The following is a 14,904-nucleotide window of genomic DNA, read 5'->3' on the forward strand; positions in this document are numbered from 1 at the left end:
CTCACCTACTGTAACTAAGAACTTTCAATCAGAAATGTATAATGAAAGTGGGCCATCAGAGTCAGGCTAAAGGTCTGGGAACATGGTAAGGGTCACATGTCACAGATGTAGCCCTTTGGTAAGAGTCAGAGCCAAGAAGCAAATAAAAAAGGACATAGCAGGTTAACAGAAGACTTAGTTATAAATTTTTTAAAAACCAACCTTATAATGGATGCTACACTCTACCTCTACAACCATCATCCAATGAGGCTCTTCTTTTTATTTTTCTGTCTCTACAGCTCCTGTGTATTGCTTCTCCAATGAATTGTTGAATTGTGTTGGAGATGTTAGCTGCTGCCAAGGCTTCTTTTTCATGGGATTGTGGGGCAAAGGGGCTGGAAAGTGCTACTGCTCTTTTATGAAACTGGCCTGGGACAACATGCCTCTGAGATTAATCAACCCATTTTCAGCTCAAGGATTACTTAAGCACCTTTTCATGTTTTGACAGCCATCAAGAACTTGTCTGTTCTTTCCTTATACCTTTCCCACCTCCCATCTAGGGAAAGTCCCCTCAACCTTCAATCACAGGTAGATTAGAGGGACTGAATCCTGTTAACTCCCATTATGCTCAAAGCAGGGGAGAGGTGGGGTTGGCAAGCCTTGCTCTACATTCCGGCCACTGTGATAAAGGTCCCTTTCTCCCTTAGAGCTACATGGCATCAATTTTGATAGACAGCACGGTAATGTGGAAAGAACAATAGACTTGGAGGCAGGAGGCTGAGATCTATCACTCAGTAGTTGTACGAACACAGGCAATCTTTTAATATACCTGGTAATTTCCTTGTCTCTAGAATGAAGGGACGATTTACTTTAAACATGGAACTATGTTACTCCCCTATTCAATAAATTGCAGTGGCTCCCTATTGCCTCTAGGATAAAACATAAATTCTGTTTGACTTTTAAAGCCCTTCACAACTTGGTCTCAACCTACCTCTCCAGCCTCATTATTAATTATTTCTCTTCTTGTACTCTTTAGTCCAGATGAACTAGCCTTCTCTCTGTGCCTCATGCATGACACTCCATCTCCCATTTATGTGCCTTCTTTGCACTGGCTGCTTCTTATGCCTGGAATGCACTCTTTACCTGGAGGTTAAAGAATACCACCTAGTATTTAACTACCTTATATTTACTCTCTCTATATGCATATATCTATATTTTGTCTTCCCTGATAGAAAATAAACACCTAAAGGAGCATTTCAGTTTTTGTATTTGTATCTGCAGTGCCTAGCACAGTGACTATAACATAGTTGGCATTTAATAAATACCTTTTTTTTTTTGGCGAGGCAATGGGGTGAAGTGACTTGCCCAGGGTCACACAGCTAGTAAGTGTCAAGTATCTGAGACTAGATTTGAACTCAGGTCTTCCTGAATCCAGGGCTAGTGCTCTATCCACTTCGCCATCTAGCTGCCCCCAATAAATACCTATTGATGAGGTAAGACTGTGGAAAGAGCTAGTGCCCAATACAGTGCTCAGCACACAGTAGAGTTAGGTTTAAAAAGTTTCTGTTGGTTGGTTGATTGATTCTATGAGTTTAAAAGTCACATACCTAGTTAGTGGCAGAGCTAGTCAGGTCTTGACTCCCAGTCTGATGATCTTATCTCTCTACTTTATGATCTTTACTCTAAAGCCAAGTCCATCCAATCCAGCAAAAATTTATTAAGCATCTACTATGTGTAAGGCACTGACCTAAGTGCTGGAGAACATTCTATGATTCTGTAATTGTAAGCTATGCCGATTATTGAAACAGAGGTCAATTGCAACCTTCTGTAATAGGATTTAGAAAACATCTAGCAACCTCCCCCAAGCCTGCCTCCCCCACTGCCCCAGGTTTCTTGGGTTTCTTTTAGGGCTGTTTTTTAAAGATTTTTCTTGGCAAAGACAGTCTGCAAACCAAAATGGTTCCCTCAACCCCCACTTCACCTCACCCACCAGATCAGAATGTGGTAGATTCAAGCTGGAAAACAAATGACCTTCTGGTCTAAAAAAATATTTATCAAACATAGCAACAGGAACACCAACATTTTCTCATTTGGAGAGAGTCTCTTAGTTCTAGGGATCACTGTGAGCAAGCAGACTATGGTTCATGTGGTGGACACAGGGAGAGGATTTGGGGGGCAAAGTCTTTTCCCTCCTTCAATATGACATTTAGAGCCTAATTGTTGTTTATCTCTCCTTCATTCTCAAACTCAGTTAAGTCTTAGGATAAAGGAACTCTGGAAAGACTGATAGAGGGTGTCTTTATGAACCAAATCTATTGGGAGTGGCACTGGCAAAAGATATTGGGGAAATAATCACTGGTGACTAACATTGGGAATATACTGGAATCAGGGCTTGAGCTGATAGTATTAGAAAAATCCCACAGCCCTTCTGGGCTACTGCCAGAGGATGTTAAGGGAAACAGACAGCCAGCAGAGCTCTGGGAACCTGACTTGTTAGCACACATGTCAGTTGGGAGAATACACACAGAGTATCATTATGTGTAGAACTTTGTCTGAGATAAATGTTGGGCCCATGCATTTACAAGGACCTACTAGAGAGATTCTCCACTCATGATTTTAATTATTGGATTTTCTATTTTTAGGATCCATTAGAGAAAAATTGCTAATTTTTTTTCTTTTTATTTTGGAGTAAAAATGCACAGCAATAATTTTTTCAAATATGTTTCCTTTAAGTCAGGCCATTTTCTTTTGAGATGACTTTTACATAGTTGAGAGTTTAAGTATTCATAACTGTTGTATTACTGAATATGTAAAATAAAGTTACTCACTCAACTCAGACTGTCACTGGCCAGTTGGGTCCCTGGAGGGATGGCTGTTACTATTCTCAAGGTTCTAGGGGTAATGCTGTGGGTAGCTGTCCTCCAAAAACACTAGCCTACAAGCCACCAACAATTTCTTTCTCTTTGACAATCAGCCATTGTACTGAAGCAGATTTTTAGCGAAGGTATTTACTCAAATAGCATAGCAAGGACAGTAATTACAAATAATTTTTCCCAATACCAAAGGCATACTTTCCCATAAATATACCTAGAGTCTAAGAGGAGGAAGAGTAGTCAGGAATCCAAAGTTCAACGGTAGTAGGGCATACATATCTAAGGCAACTCATAACTCAAAATTACAGAATTTTGTGTCTCCTCTCTCACTAGAGGCTCTCACATAGTTCATTATGCTTCTGTCTCCTCTTTAGCTGGGCAGGCTATGGTTTCTCTGCTGGACCAATGTTCATCTGGGTTTGATCCTCCTAGGGCATGATGACTTGTTTGGATGAACCTATCTGCTGCTGGGTTGGGATGGAAAGGTCACTCAGTGGTTAGTCTGACTCCTCACTGGGCTCTACTGCTCCTGAACTAGCTTGGGCAGGCTGCTTTATTGCTGAATAGTGCTAGGGAGCTCACTAGGGAGTGGCTACTAGATTATATTGGGCAGGCTGCTTTGCTACTGGGCTCTTGGACACCTCTGCTGAACAGGTCAATGCCCTGGGTTTTCACTCTTTAGTGGATAGCTATGATTTTAAATTCACCTTTAGCTACTGACTAGGCTAAAGGGTACTTAACTGTCTTTAGCTGGAGTGTTAAAGAGATCTTTTCAGTTAGTCATGGTTGTGCTGGACAGCACACTTTCAAGTTAAATGCTTATTATTAGCATTTCCCCCCATCATTTATTTTTCAATTTTTAAAAAAAAATTTAGGCAATTGGGGTTAAATGACTTGCCCAGGGTCACACAGCTAGTAAGTGTCAAGTGTTTGGTCTGAGGCAGGATTTGAACTTAGATCCTCCTGACTTCAGGGCCAGTACTCTATCCACTGCGCCACCTAGCTGCACCCCCCCCATCATTTTCTAAGTCTAGAAATCAACCAAACCCTCAAGTCAAGCCCTGATTTGCAGCATTTACCAATTTCCAAGGTATAAATGTCCACAATTGAACAATGAACTCTCCAAAAATGGTCAAGCTAGCTCCAGTACCTCCTTAGCTGTAGTTCTGCAGGAGCTCTTTCAGCTAAGTCAACAGCCCCTGTGTTTGACTCTTTATGACCCCATGGACCATATGTAGCATGTCAGATCCTTCTACCCTCTACTATCTCTCAAAGTCTGTCCAAGTTCATGTTCATTGTTTCCATGATACTATCTATCCATCTCATCCCCTGCCATTCCCTTTTAATTTTGCTTTCAATCTGTCCCAACATTAGGTGACCAAAGTATTTAAGCTTCAGCTTTAGTATTCGATCTTCCAGTGAGTAATTTGAATTAATTTCTTTAAGTATTAACTGATTTGACCTCCTCGCTATCCCAGAGACTCTCAGAAATCTTCTCCAGCACCACAATTTGAAAACATTGATTCTATAGGACTCAGCTAATAGTCCAACAGCCATACATTGCTCCTGGAAAAACACAGCTTTGACTATATGGACTTCTGTCAGCAAGGTAATATCTCTGCTTTTTAGTATGCTGTCCAGATTTGTCAGAGTTTTCCTTCCAAGGAGCAAGAATCTTTTAATTTCATGGTTGCAGTCACCATCTGCAGTGATCTTTGAGTCCAAGAACATAAAATCTGACACTGCTTCCATTTCTTCTCCCTCTATTTGCTAAGAAGTAATGGGACCAGTTGCCAAGATCTTAGGGGTTTTTTTTTTATGGTAAACTACAAGTCAGCTTTTACAGTCTCCTTTTTCACTCTCATCAAGAGGCTTCTTAATTCCTCCTTAGTTTCTGCCATCAGAGTGGTACTGTCTGAATATCTGAGATTGTTGATATTTGTCCTGGCAACCTTAATTCCAACTTTTGATCATTCAGTCTGGCATTTTGGATCATGTATTCTGCATATAAGTTAAATAAATAAGGTGACAATATATAGCCTTATTGTACTCCTTTTCCAATCTTAAACCAATTAGTTGGCCCATGTTTTGTTCTAGCTTCTTGACCTGCACACAGGTTCTTCAGGAGACAGATAAGATGATCTGCTACTCCTATCTCTTTAAGGACTTGCCCCATTTTCTGGAACTCCCTTGCTTTCTCCATAATCCAATGAATATTGGCAATTTGGTCTCTAGTTCCTCTGCCTCTTAGACAATCAGCCCATCTCTTAGGATGATCAGTACCTTCTTCACCTCTACTTCTTTGGGAATCTTATGTAAATGAGTAACTAGACACAACTGTATAAATGTAGTCTATGACTCAGAGACAGGATTTGTTGTCTTGCTGGCCTCTTCAGAGGCAATTTTGGGATGTAGGCAAGACTCCGAAGTCTACTTTGCATCTGAATGCTTTCCTTTTAAGTCTCTGCAGACCTTCAGTTTTTACTGAAATCTCACTTGGGCACCCTCCCTGCCATCTATCTTCTCCCTTAGTAAGAAATTTTCAATGCAAATACTGCAAATTCACTGCAAAATTTCAGTGCAGATACCTGCAAATAACTTGAGAGATTGAAGGATGTCTATTTTGACAGATGTTATCATTTCACAGAGCACACAGTTAAAACAGATTCAGTATAAAATACAGTGTATCTGAAGCATAATCTTTGCTATATACAGTCACATAGCATACATAATAGAGTTGAATATAAAAGCCCAATATATAATTCAAGGTGGGGAGCTGGGGGCAGGGATGGAGAGCAGGAACAAGAAACATCTGACAAAGTGCTCTAGTAAAATTTGAGGAGAGAGAAAAAGCATGAATAGTTTGTTGTTGTTGTTGTTGTTGTTTGCTGAGGGAGGGCAGATGGAATCAGATAAAGGTTTACACAAAAGATGCCACTTGAGCTGAACCTTGAAGAAAGAAAGATTCAAAATTCAGAGATGAGAAATTCAGAGGAGTACATTCCAGATGTGAAGAAAGGCTTGTATAAAGTCACAAAGGTAAGAGATGGAAAGTTAAGTCCAGAGATCAGATAATAAATCCATGTAGCTAAAACACTGTTTATATATTTAGCACATCCATGGTCTATAAACACTAAGGGTCCTGAATATCATTACCATTATTAGCACAAGATTCCATTATATATCATTTCACTGGTTTAGGTAATTCCTAGATGAAGACAATCTCTTTATCAATGTAAGTTGGCACCTTTTCTTTAACTTACAGAAAGCTGTCGGGGCACTGGGAAGTTAAGTGACCTGCCCAGGGTCACACAGCCAGAGTATGAACCCAGGTCTTCCTATTTCTGAGGCCAGTTCTCCATTCACAATACCACACTCACTGCCTCTCTATGATTATTGTTATATGAACTTGAGCTCAGTGTATTTTGCATCTGTTATCTGAGGATCAGCCTGACTGACTTTGGAAAAGTTCATCACCAAAAGGCTGACCCCAAGTAATGAATTATTAGGCTGCAGTAATGTATTAAATATTCTACTGAGGCCTGGGGTAGGGGGACTGAATCCGAGTCGGTAAAGGGAAGACATTTTACAGATGAGGCTACTGAGATCCACAGAAGATAAAATAACCTACCCAAGGTTACAAGGCTAGTAAATGTCAGAGCTAGTTCTTTGGACCCCAAGTGTGGTCCTCTCCACTCTACCACTCCAGGATGAGTCCTCATTCTCAGATCCGCTAGTGCCACATTAGGCTTAACTGTTATATTCCATCTCAAGGGTCTAAGTTAGCCTAAGGATTCTGTCTGCTAGTTACCCAACCTTCCATAGCCCATGAAGAGCACCACAACCACAATTTCCTTCAGTTCTTCAGCAAGAACCCTTGGCATGACTTCAGAAGACAAAGAGGCAAGAAGAAAAATAGGAAGTAGGAAAAATAGTAATAAGTAGGGAAAATAAAACAAAGGACTGGACATGTAGGACACAGTGACTGCTGTGGTTCTCTGGGGAGGGCCAGGTGAGCCAACAGCCGGATATTTTGAAGGACTGAAGTGAGTAATCAGGGAAGGACTCCCTTCCTTTCAACCCTTTGCCTCAGGAACTTAGTCATGGGACATCCTAGTGGGAAATCCCTTCTTCATGGGGTCGATGCCCTGTATATTTATTATTTTAAACCTTCCCTGGTTTGGCAGGTAAAGGACTCAGAGTTTCAGGGCTGCTAAGGGCACATGTTTTCCTCAAACAGGAAACATATATGGGATTTTTTTCCTATGGCTTTTGACTAGGGTTCTTTTCTTATTACCTTATGATGTTTTATGGAGGCACACATACTGTCAGATTATTATGAGGCTGAAAAAAAAAACCAGGGCAAAATACATACACACAATAAATATCCCTCTCCCCATCCCCGAGATTGAATGACCGTGGGATAGAAATCCAAAAGTCAAATTCTTTCAGTGATATGGATTTTTGGAAGACAATTTAATTCAATTCAACAGACTTTTATAAATCATGTATTAAGCACAGTGCCTAACACAGTAGGTATTTAATAAATGTTTATTGACTGACATTGACATTGTGCAAGACTATGTATGCATATTGTATTTGTATATCCTGGGTATGAAGAAAGAAAGGAAGGAAGAGAGGAAGGAAGGAAGAAGGAAAGGAAGGAAGGAAGGAAGAAGGAAGAGGAAGGAAGGAATTTAAAAAAAGAGTCCCTGGCCTCAGGGAACTTACAGTCTACTTGGAGATGGGTGGGGAATATAGCATGAATTATGCTATAATTTGAGGAGGAAGAGAACGCTAGCAACTAGAATGATTCAGTGAAGACATGGACCTCAGCTGAGCCTTAAAGGAAGAAGGGGATTTTGAAAGTCGTATGATGAGGGAGTACATTCCAAGCCTGGGGGAATAGCTTAAATGAATGTACAGAGGCAGGAGATAGTATCCTGATTTGGGGTAAGAATAGCCCACTTTAGCCAGATTGTAGAGAAGGTAATTGGGAATAATATGAAATAAAATGGGACTGGTTAGTTGGAGCCAGATTATTTAACAAATTCAATGCCAATCTAAGGGAGTTTAAACTAGAAGCTGTTAGGAAGCCATTTAAGGATTTTGAGCCAGGGAGTGACACAGTCCGAAGCATGCTTTAGGAAGGTTACTTTGGCAGCTGGGTAGAGAATGGATTGGAGAGAGGAGAGACTGGAGGCTGAGGATCAATAAGGAGGTTATTTCAGTAGTCCAGATGCAAAGTAATGAGGGCCAGAAGCAGGGTGGTGGTTGTATGAGCAGAGACAAAGGGGATGGATGTGAAAGATGACATGGAGATAGAAAGCAAAGGTAGGGGGCAGCTAGGTTCGAAGTGGATAGAGCACTGGCCCTGGATTCAGGAGGACCTGAGTTCAAATCTGGCCTCAGAGGCATAACACTTACTAGCTGTGTGACCCTGGACAAGTCACTTAACCCCACTGCCTAGCACAGGCAGGTCAGCTGTGCCCTGTTTTACATGAGGGAGACATTCCTGAGGAGGTACATCCAAACAGAGATTCTGCAAAGCGAATCATTATTTTGAATAGCACTGTGTGAGGTGGAAGCATGAAACTGGGGGAAAGTACTACACTTGGAATCTGGACACCTGGGATTGAAGTCCTGGCTCAGTCACTTACTAAATATGTGACCTCAGGCAAGTCACTTTGCCACTTTTGATATCAGTTTCCTTATCTGTAAAATGAGGAGATTGGAGGTCCTCTCTAGCCCTGTCTGGGATTATAGCTCTCGTTATTTAAAGGAAGGGAAGGCAATAGGCATTTATAAAGCTCCTGCAGGATGGAAAAGGAAATGGCAAACCACTCCAGTATCTTTGCCAAGAAAACCCCAAATGGGGTCACAAAGAGTTGGACATGACCGAAACGTCTGAACAGCACATGCCAGGTACTGTGCTAAGTGCTTTCTACAAATACTACCTCGTTTGATTCTCTGAACAATTCTGGGAGGTAGATGCTATTATTATCTCCATTTTACTGTTGAGGAAACTGAGACAAATAGAGGTTAAGTGACTTGCTCAGGGGCTCATAGCTATCAAGTGTCTGAGGTTGAATTTGAACTCAGGTCTTCCTGATTCAAGGTCCAGAGCTCTCTCTCTACTTCTCCACTAGCCATGTATCCTTTTCATAAGGGAATAATCTCCCTCACCCTATTTTGACTGCTTCATGAGTTTGGATTTTTGTATATTTTATTTTCTTAATATGGGCCCCACCTGTATGGTTGAATTGGATGGGGAAAAAGCGTTGGACATTTGCTTATTAAATAATTTCTGGTTGAAGAAACAATATTTATATACAGCTTCAATAAAGCTATTTTCTAATTATAGTCAGTTAAATTACCTAGGGGTTTTCTACAATGAAAAAGAAGATAAATGATATATCTCTGCAGGGAACCATAAAATGGATTATTTATCTATAATAGCTAAACGCCTCTTTTATTCTTTGCCTCATGTTAATTATTTGTACATTGTTTAATTCCTCAATCATTTATTGTGCTACAGGGCTGATTGTTCTTTGTGATCATACCTTAGCTGACCCAGTAATAATTATTAATCTATGAAAAAAGTAATTTCTGAGACTGAGCAAATCACCTCATTTTGAAGGGTTAAGTTTTCTGCTTGGTAAAATGGAGTCCCCTAATATCTTACCTTTACCTCTTTTACATCCTCATAGGACCAGGAAGAGAAGAATAAAGACAAGGATGAGTCTGGGTCTGAGACTTCTCTACTCCTGCCATCACCTATTCCTGTCCAAACTACACACACACACACACACACACACACACACCCCGAATCTCAGCTCTGGAAGGAGATCAGAGGTCATCTTGTCCAACCCATACCAGGGAAAGGATTTCCTTTCCCTAGATGATGGCCCATTCTCCATTAATAGATTTCCAATGATGAGAAACCCACTACCTCCCCCAGGCATCCCATTCCATTTTTTTACAGCTCTAACTGGGGCAGCTAGATGGTACAGTGGATAAAGTGCTGGGCCTGGAGTCAGGAAGACTCACCTTCCTGAGTTCAGATCTGGCCTCAGACACTTCCTATCTGTGTAACCTTGGGTAAGTCACTTAGAAACTGTTTGCCCCTGTTTCCCCATTTATTAAAATGAGCTGCAGAAGGCAATGGCAAGCCACTCCAGTATCTTTGCCAAGAAAACCCCAAATAGGGTTTCTGCCTTCCATTCTTTTCAGTCACAACTGAAAAATGACTAAATAACAAAAAAAAAACCCACCCCAAAATAACAAATAATAAAAATAACAAAATTGTTAGGGAGTTGCTTTTTTTTTCTTTTACATCCATCCTCAGAGGCCATCTAGTCCAATCCCTTCATTTTACAGATAAAGAAACTGAGGCACAAGAAGATTAAGAGAATTGTTTAAAACATCAAAAAAGAAGGAGGCATCAGAAGCAGGATTTGAACCCAGATCCTCTAATTCTAAGCCAGTGTTCTCTCCACTGTACCACACTGCCTCCCTTCCTGAACCTTAGTATCCTCACCTGTAAAATGAGGTTAAAAATAGCTGTAGGATCTACCTTACAGAATTTCTATGATGATCAAATGAGCAAACGCATATAAAGAACTACATAAATGTCAGCAATTATTATTATATGATATGAATAGCCTTGCAGTGGTAGTAGAGGGGAAAGGTCAAGATTCTTAGCCTAAAGTACTTCATCGGTTTAAAACCAAGGTCCCCAAGTAGTCTTGAAAGCAAAATACAACCGTGTATGTATATACAGATATAGAGATAGATAGATAGAGATATGTATATATAGATATAGATATATACACACATACACACACACATGTCCACTCTCACACCCAAACTCCCATTCTCAGAAAGAACGTAGGTATGATCTGAGAAAGAAAGTTCATACTCTAAAATCAGAGCTGGGCAATTAGCCTCAATAATACAGAGGATTCCATATTATTATTATTCCCTCTTTCCCCTTTACTCTTGCTCTTAATTCCCTTTCTCACTTTAAATTTCATGCTTAAGAGGCTATGGAACTAGGTCCTATAACCTAGGTAGACTTTCTGCCTCCAGATGAGGCTTCAGACGAGGCTCTACTCACCAGAGAAGCTAGCCAGAGGAGCTCTATCCCATTTCTTACTTGCCTGCTCTACTTTGGGACTTCTCTGATTTATCCACCACGCTCCAGGAAGCTCATTATTGGGAAGACCTAATCATCCTTTAAGATCGCATCAGCTTCATCACCACTCTCTGCCCCTCTGACCTGAGGGTGGAGCCAAGAACTCCGAAACCTCCACTGAAGAAGGCAACTCAGCTCTGAACATGTTATTTCTCACCTGGGTGCTCTATTTGAGACTTCTCTGAGTTTTCCACCACGCCTCCATATTGGGCAGCTTCCCCAGCCCTCCCTCACCCTCTCCACACCCTAGGATTTTCAGTCACCTTTTTCCTTTTGTATGTTTTCTCTCCCCACCCCCACCCCACCCCCTAATTAGACTAATAAGCTCCCTGAGGGCTGGAATCATCTTTTTGCCTCTTTTTGTATTCCCAGTGCTAGTGCCTGGCACAAGGTAGGAGCTTAATAAATGTATGCTGGCCAATTGTCTTATGAGTGAGGTATGAAGGAGGGAGAAGGGGATTTTCAGAAAAGAAACGTAGATCATAAATCCTAGGATTTAGAGTTGGTAGAGACCTTAGAAAGATCCTTTAGTACCATTTTCTCATTTTACAGATGAGGAAACTGAGACTCAAATGACTTGCTCAAGGTAGCAGATGCAGAATTCCAAGCCGAGGCTTCTGACTACAAATCTGGTGCTCTTTCCATAGACTGTTCCAGATGGAAGGGACTTCACAGATGTTCATTTTCATATCCAACATGCTCTTATTAGGGGCCTACTTCCAGCCAAGGGGGTCTCCTACAACCTGTTTATTTGACCAACGAGGAATCAAAGACCTAGAGAGACAAAGTGGTCAATCCAACGTCGTCCCCCAGCTACACAGTGGCAGAGTCTGGGATAGGACCCAGGCCTCCTAACTCCTAGTTCAGACGTTCTCTGCCAATCACACTGCCTCCCCTAGACCCTTAGCAATGATAGCCCAATTGTTCTCTTCTGTACTCCATCCCATGGCTAAAGCCTACATGGTTCTAACTCTTAACTCACACTGCCTATGTCCCAGTTGTACCACCCCCCTGAATTTCTCTATTTTTTTTTTTAATATGGGGGGTCACCGGACCTCAGTTGCTGAGTCCTGCAATATAGCCGGCCACATTTAAAGATGTGGTATTTTTTTTATTGAAAAAATATCCCTGCAGATGTCTTTATTGGCAAGGAATAGAAGGCCAAATATCATCTTTTCTGAGTCAGAGTCATGGGGACGGAAACTGCTAACAGATGCAAAGCCATGGCTTGCCTAGAGCTGAGGGCAGCTAGCCTCAGGACAGATGCCTGAAGTTAATTAGGCCCAAACCACCTGGAAACCTTTGCAGCTGCCACACCATCAACTCCAAACTGCCCTCCTGTGAATGGGTCAGTTTCCTTACCCTGACCACAGGAAAGCAGGCCTGTACATGCCAGGCTGAGATTTTTTTTTTTGGTCCCTTCTTGGTGGTTTTTTTATGCCAGTTCTTCGGTTCCCATGACCAGATTGCTGAATTCATTTTGTTGAGGGGACCACACTAGCCTTGGGTGTAAGTATGGGGATTTAAGCAGCACTAAGAAAGCCTCTGTATCATCTCTCTCCTCCCACAATAGTTTCTCTACCATCTTTGTCCTTATGTTTGGATTTCCTCATTAGAAATTTGTTCCTTTGGGAATGAAGTTGGAAGGCACCTCAAAAGTCATGTAAGTCAGTCTCCTTGGTTTTTTTTTTTTAACCCTGGCCTTTACATCTTTCCCCTTCCTACCTCCTTGAAACAGATTCACCTGAAAAAATAAGGAAGTTGTTGGTGGGTTTTTATTATGGTGTTGGAAATAGGAAGAGCATAAGGGAAAGTAATTTTGGAATCTAGGAGGTTAGGCCTAAGTGGGGGGTGGGGTGGGGAGGAAGGTAGCCACAGGTCAAATAGATACCTGAAGGTACAGGAAAAGGGAGACAAGGAGGATGGGGGGTGCATATAGGAGGTGTTGGTCTTTATGGAGGACAAGTGCCCATAATTTTGCTGAGGGCTAGCCCTGGCCAGGGGAACAAAAAGACAGACTCATAGAGCCCACTGAGCAAAAGACTATTATGAGTACAAACAAACCTAGATACCATTCCTCTGCAGAAAGATCCAATTGAGCTTCCAAGATTCAAAATTATTTTTTTTTACATAGACTTGGTTTCCCTAATATGTTCTAGTTATTTCTCCCCTACACCCTGACCACTGTTTTCACTATTCTCCCGGATAGCCATATGATATGTGACTAAGCACAGTAGTAGGCCTTGAAGATAAAAAGGTAAAAATAGAGGTCATAGATCATAAGATCACAGGCCTAGAGTTGGAAGAGACCTCATATGTCATTTACTTCAATGCCCTTCTTTTATAGAAAACTGAGGATCAGAAAAGTAAAGCAATTTCCCCAAAATCACACAAGTGGTAAGAGTCAGGATGTGAACTCACATCCTTGGACTCCAAGCATAGTGCTCTCTCCACTGCACCGTTCCATATGTCCACGCACCATTTTGTCCACTGGCATTTGGCATTATTCACCTATACACCCTGTGAATTACTCCTTCTTACATCCAGATGTGTCTACACCTTTCTTTCATGTATATTTGGCATCATTTCTTTAAACATTATGGACCTTGGGAGGCATTGTGGATGGGGAGCTGGCCTCAGAGTCAGGAAGGCCTGGGTTCAAACCCCACCTCTGACATATACTAGCTCTGGACAAGTCCCTTAAGCTCTCAGGGTCCCAGAGAACTCTAAGACTATAAGTTGCAGAGCAGATACCTGTTCTCATCCTAATCAGCTTCCCAGGTTCAACTGACCACCCTCCAAAACATATCCCAAACCCAAACAAACCAACTATGAGCAGAATTTTCCTTAAAAGCTCTGGACAGCATTTGTCACTACTCCAAGTATCATTCATACCCTAGTTATTCTTCTTCTATAATCCCTATGTGTCATATTTAAATATCATTCCTCCATATATATACACCAAGATTCATTTTTTCATATAGTTAAACTATCATTCTTTTATACACCTTTTGTGTCATCCTTCTATCTTTTCTCCCTGGAATTGGAGGTTCTGTTTCTCCATTCACTCCGAGAATATTTCCTTCACATGCCCTGGATACTTTATTCCCAAGTATAACTTATTTCTCTTTCCCCCTGCCCTACCCACTCTTCTAGGTGCTGTTTTGCTTGGGTATCCCTGGTTGAGGGAACATCTTTATACCCATCTCCTTCTTTCCCATGTGCTGGGCCTCTTACCTCATTGTTAGTGCCAACATCTAGCAGAACTGGAAGGCAGTGCTGTGGATTCACTCCAACACAAGCAGTATACAATGCGAGTTTGCCCACTGGGATGCCCATGCCATAGCAGCCCAGGTCTCCAAGGCCCAGGATGCGTTCTCCATCTGTCACCACCACAGCCTGAAAAACAAAACCTAGGCACGCTGAGTTGGCAAAAGAGATCCCATCTTGGATGATACGTTTATTTTATAAGCTGTGGCAAGTTAGATATTAAAACCAAACACTCTATGACTTTCTTGGAATGTGATAAGACTAAAGAATTTCATTAAATTTCCTCTTTAAAAAAAGTAACTCCATGATTCTTGGCTGGCCATTGGGAAATTCCACAGAGGAGAGATGACTGAAATACACCTGGACTGCATTCCAAACCAGTAGTTCCCAGCAGATACTGTAGGAACTGAAGTCAACTCAGTTGTGCTGGTCAGTTTCATTTTGGCTGATCTTTGGGGAAACCAATCAGCCAGAGAGATTCACGTAATACTGGATGTTGGCTCGCCCTTCCCTCATATCCAATTGGTTACCCAGGCCTATTGATTCCATCATTGCCAGTTCTCTCACAGTCCCTGCTTGCATTAA

At 41.5% G+C, this 14,904-nt stretch overlaps 1 protein-coding gene across 1 annotated transcript in view; it reads right to left on the reverse strand.

Annotated features, from left to right (window-relative positions):
• The window catches only part of ME3 (malic enzyme 3), a 310,871-nt gene that overhangs the window by 88,993 nt on the left and 206,974 nt on the right, over window positions 1–14,904 (reverse strand). Inside the window, 1 exon segment of the mRNA XM_020993762.2 lies at window positions 14,287–14,448. Coding sequence (XP_020849421.1) covers window positions 14,287–14,448 — 162 coding nt within the window.

Source organism: Phascolarctos cinereus, unplaced genomic scaffold (genome assembly GCF_003287225.1).
Source record: "Phascolarctos cinereus isolate Bilbo 61053 unplaced genomic scaffold, phaCin_HiC Scaffold_726;HRSCAF=1367, whole genome shotgun sequence".
Classification (NCBI taxonomy): domain Eukaryota; kingdom Metazoa; phylum Chordata; class Mammalia; order Diprotodontia; family Phascolarctidae; genus Phascolarctos; species Phascolarctos cinereus.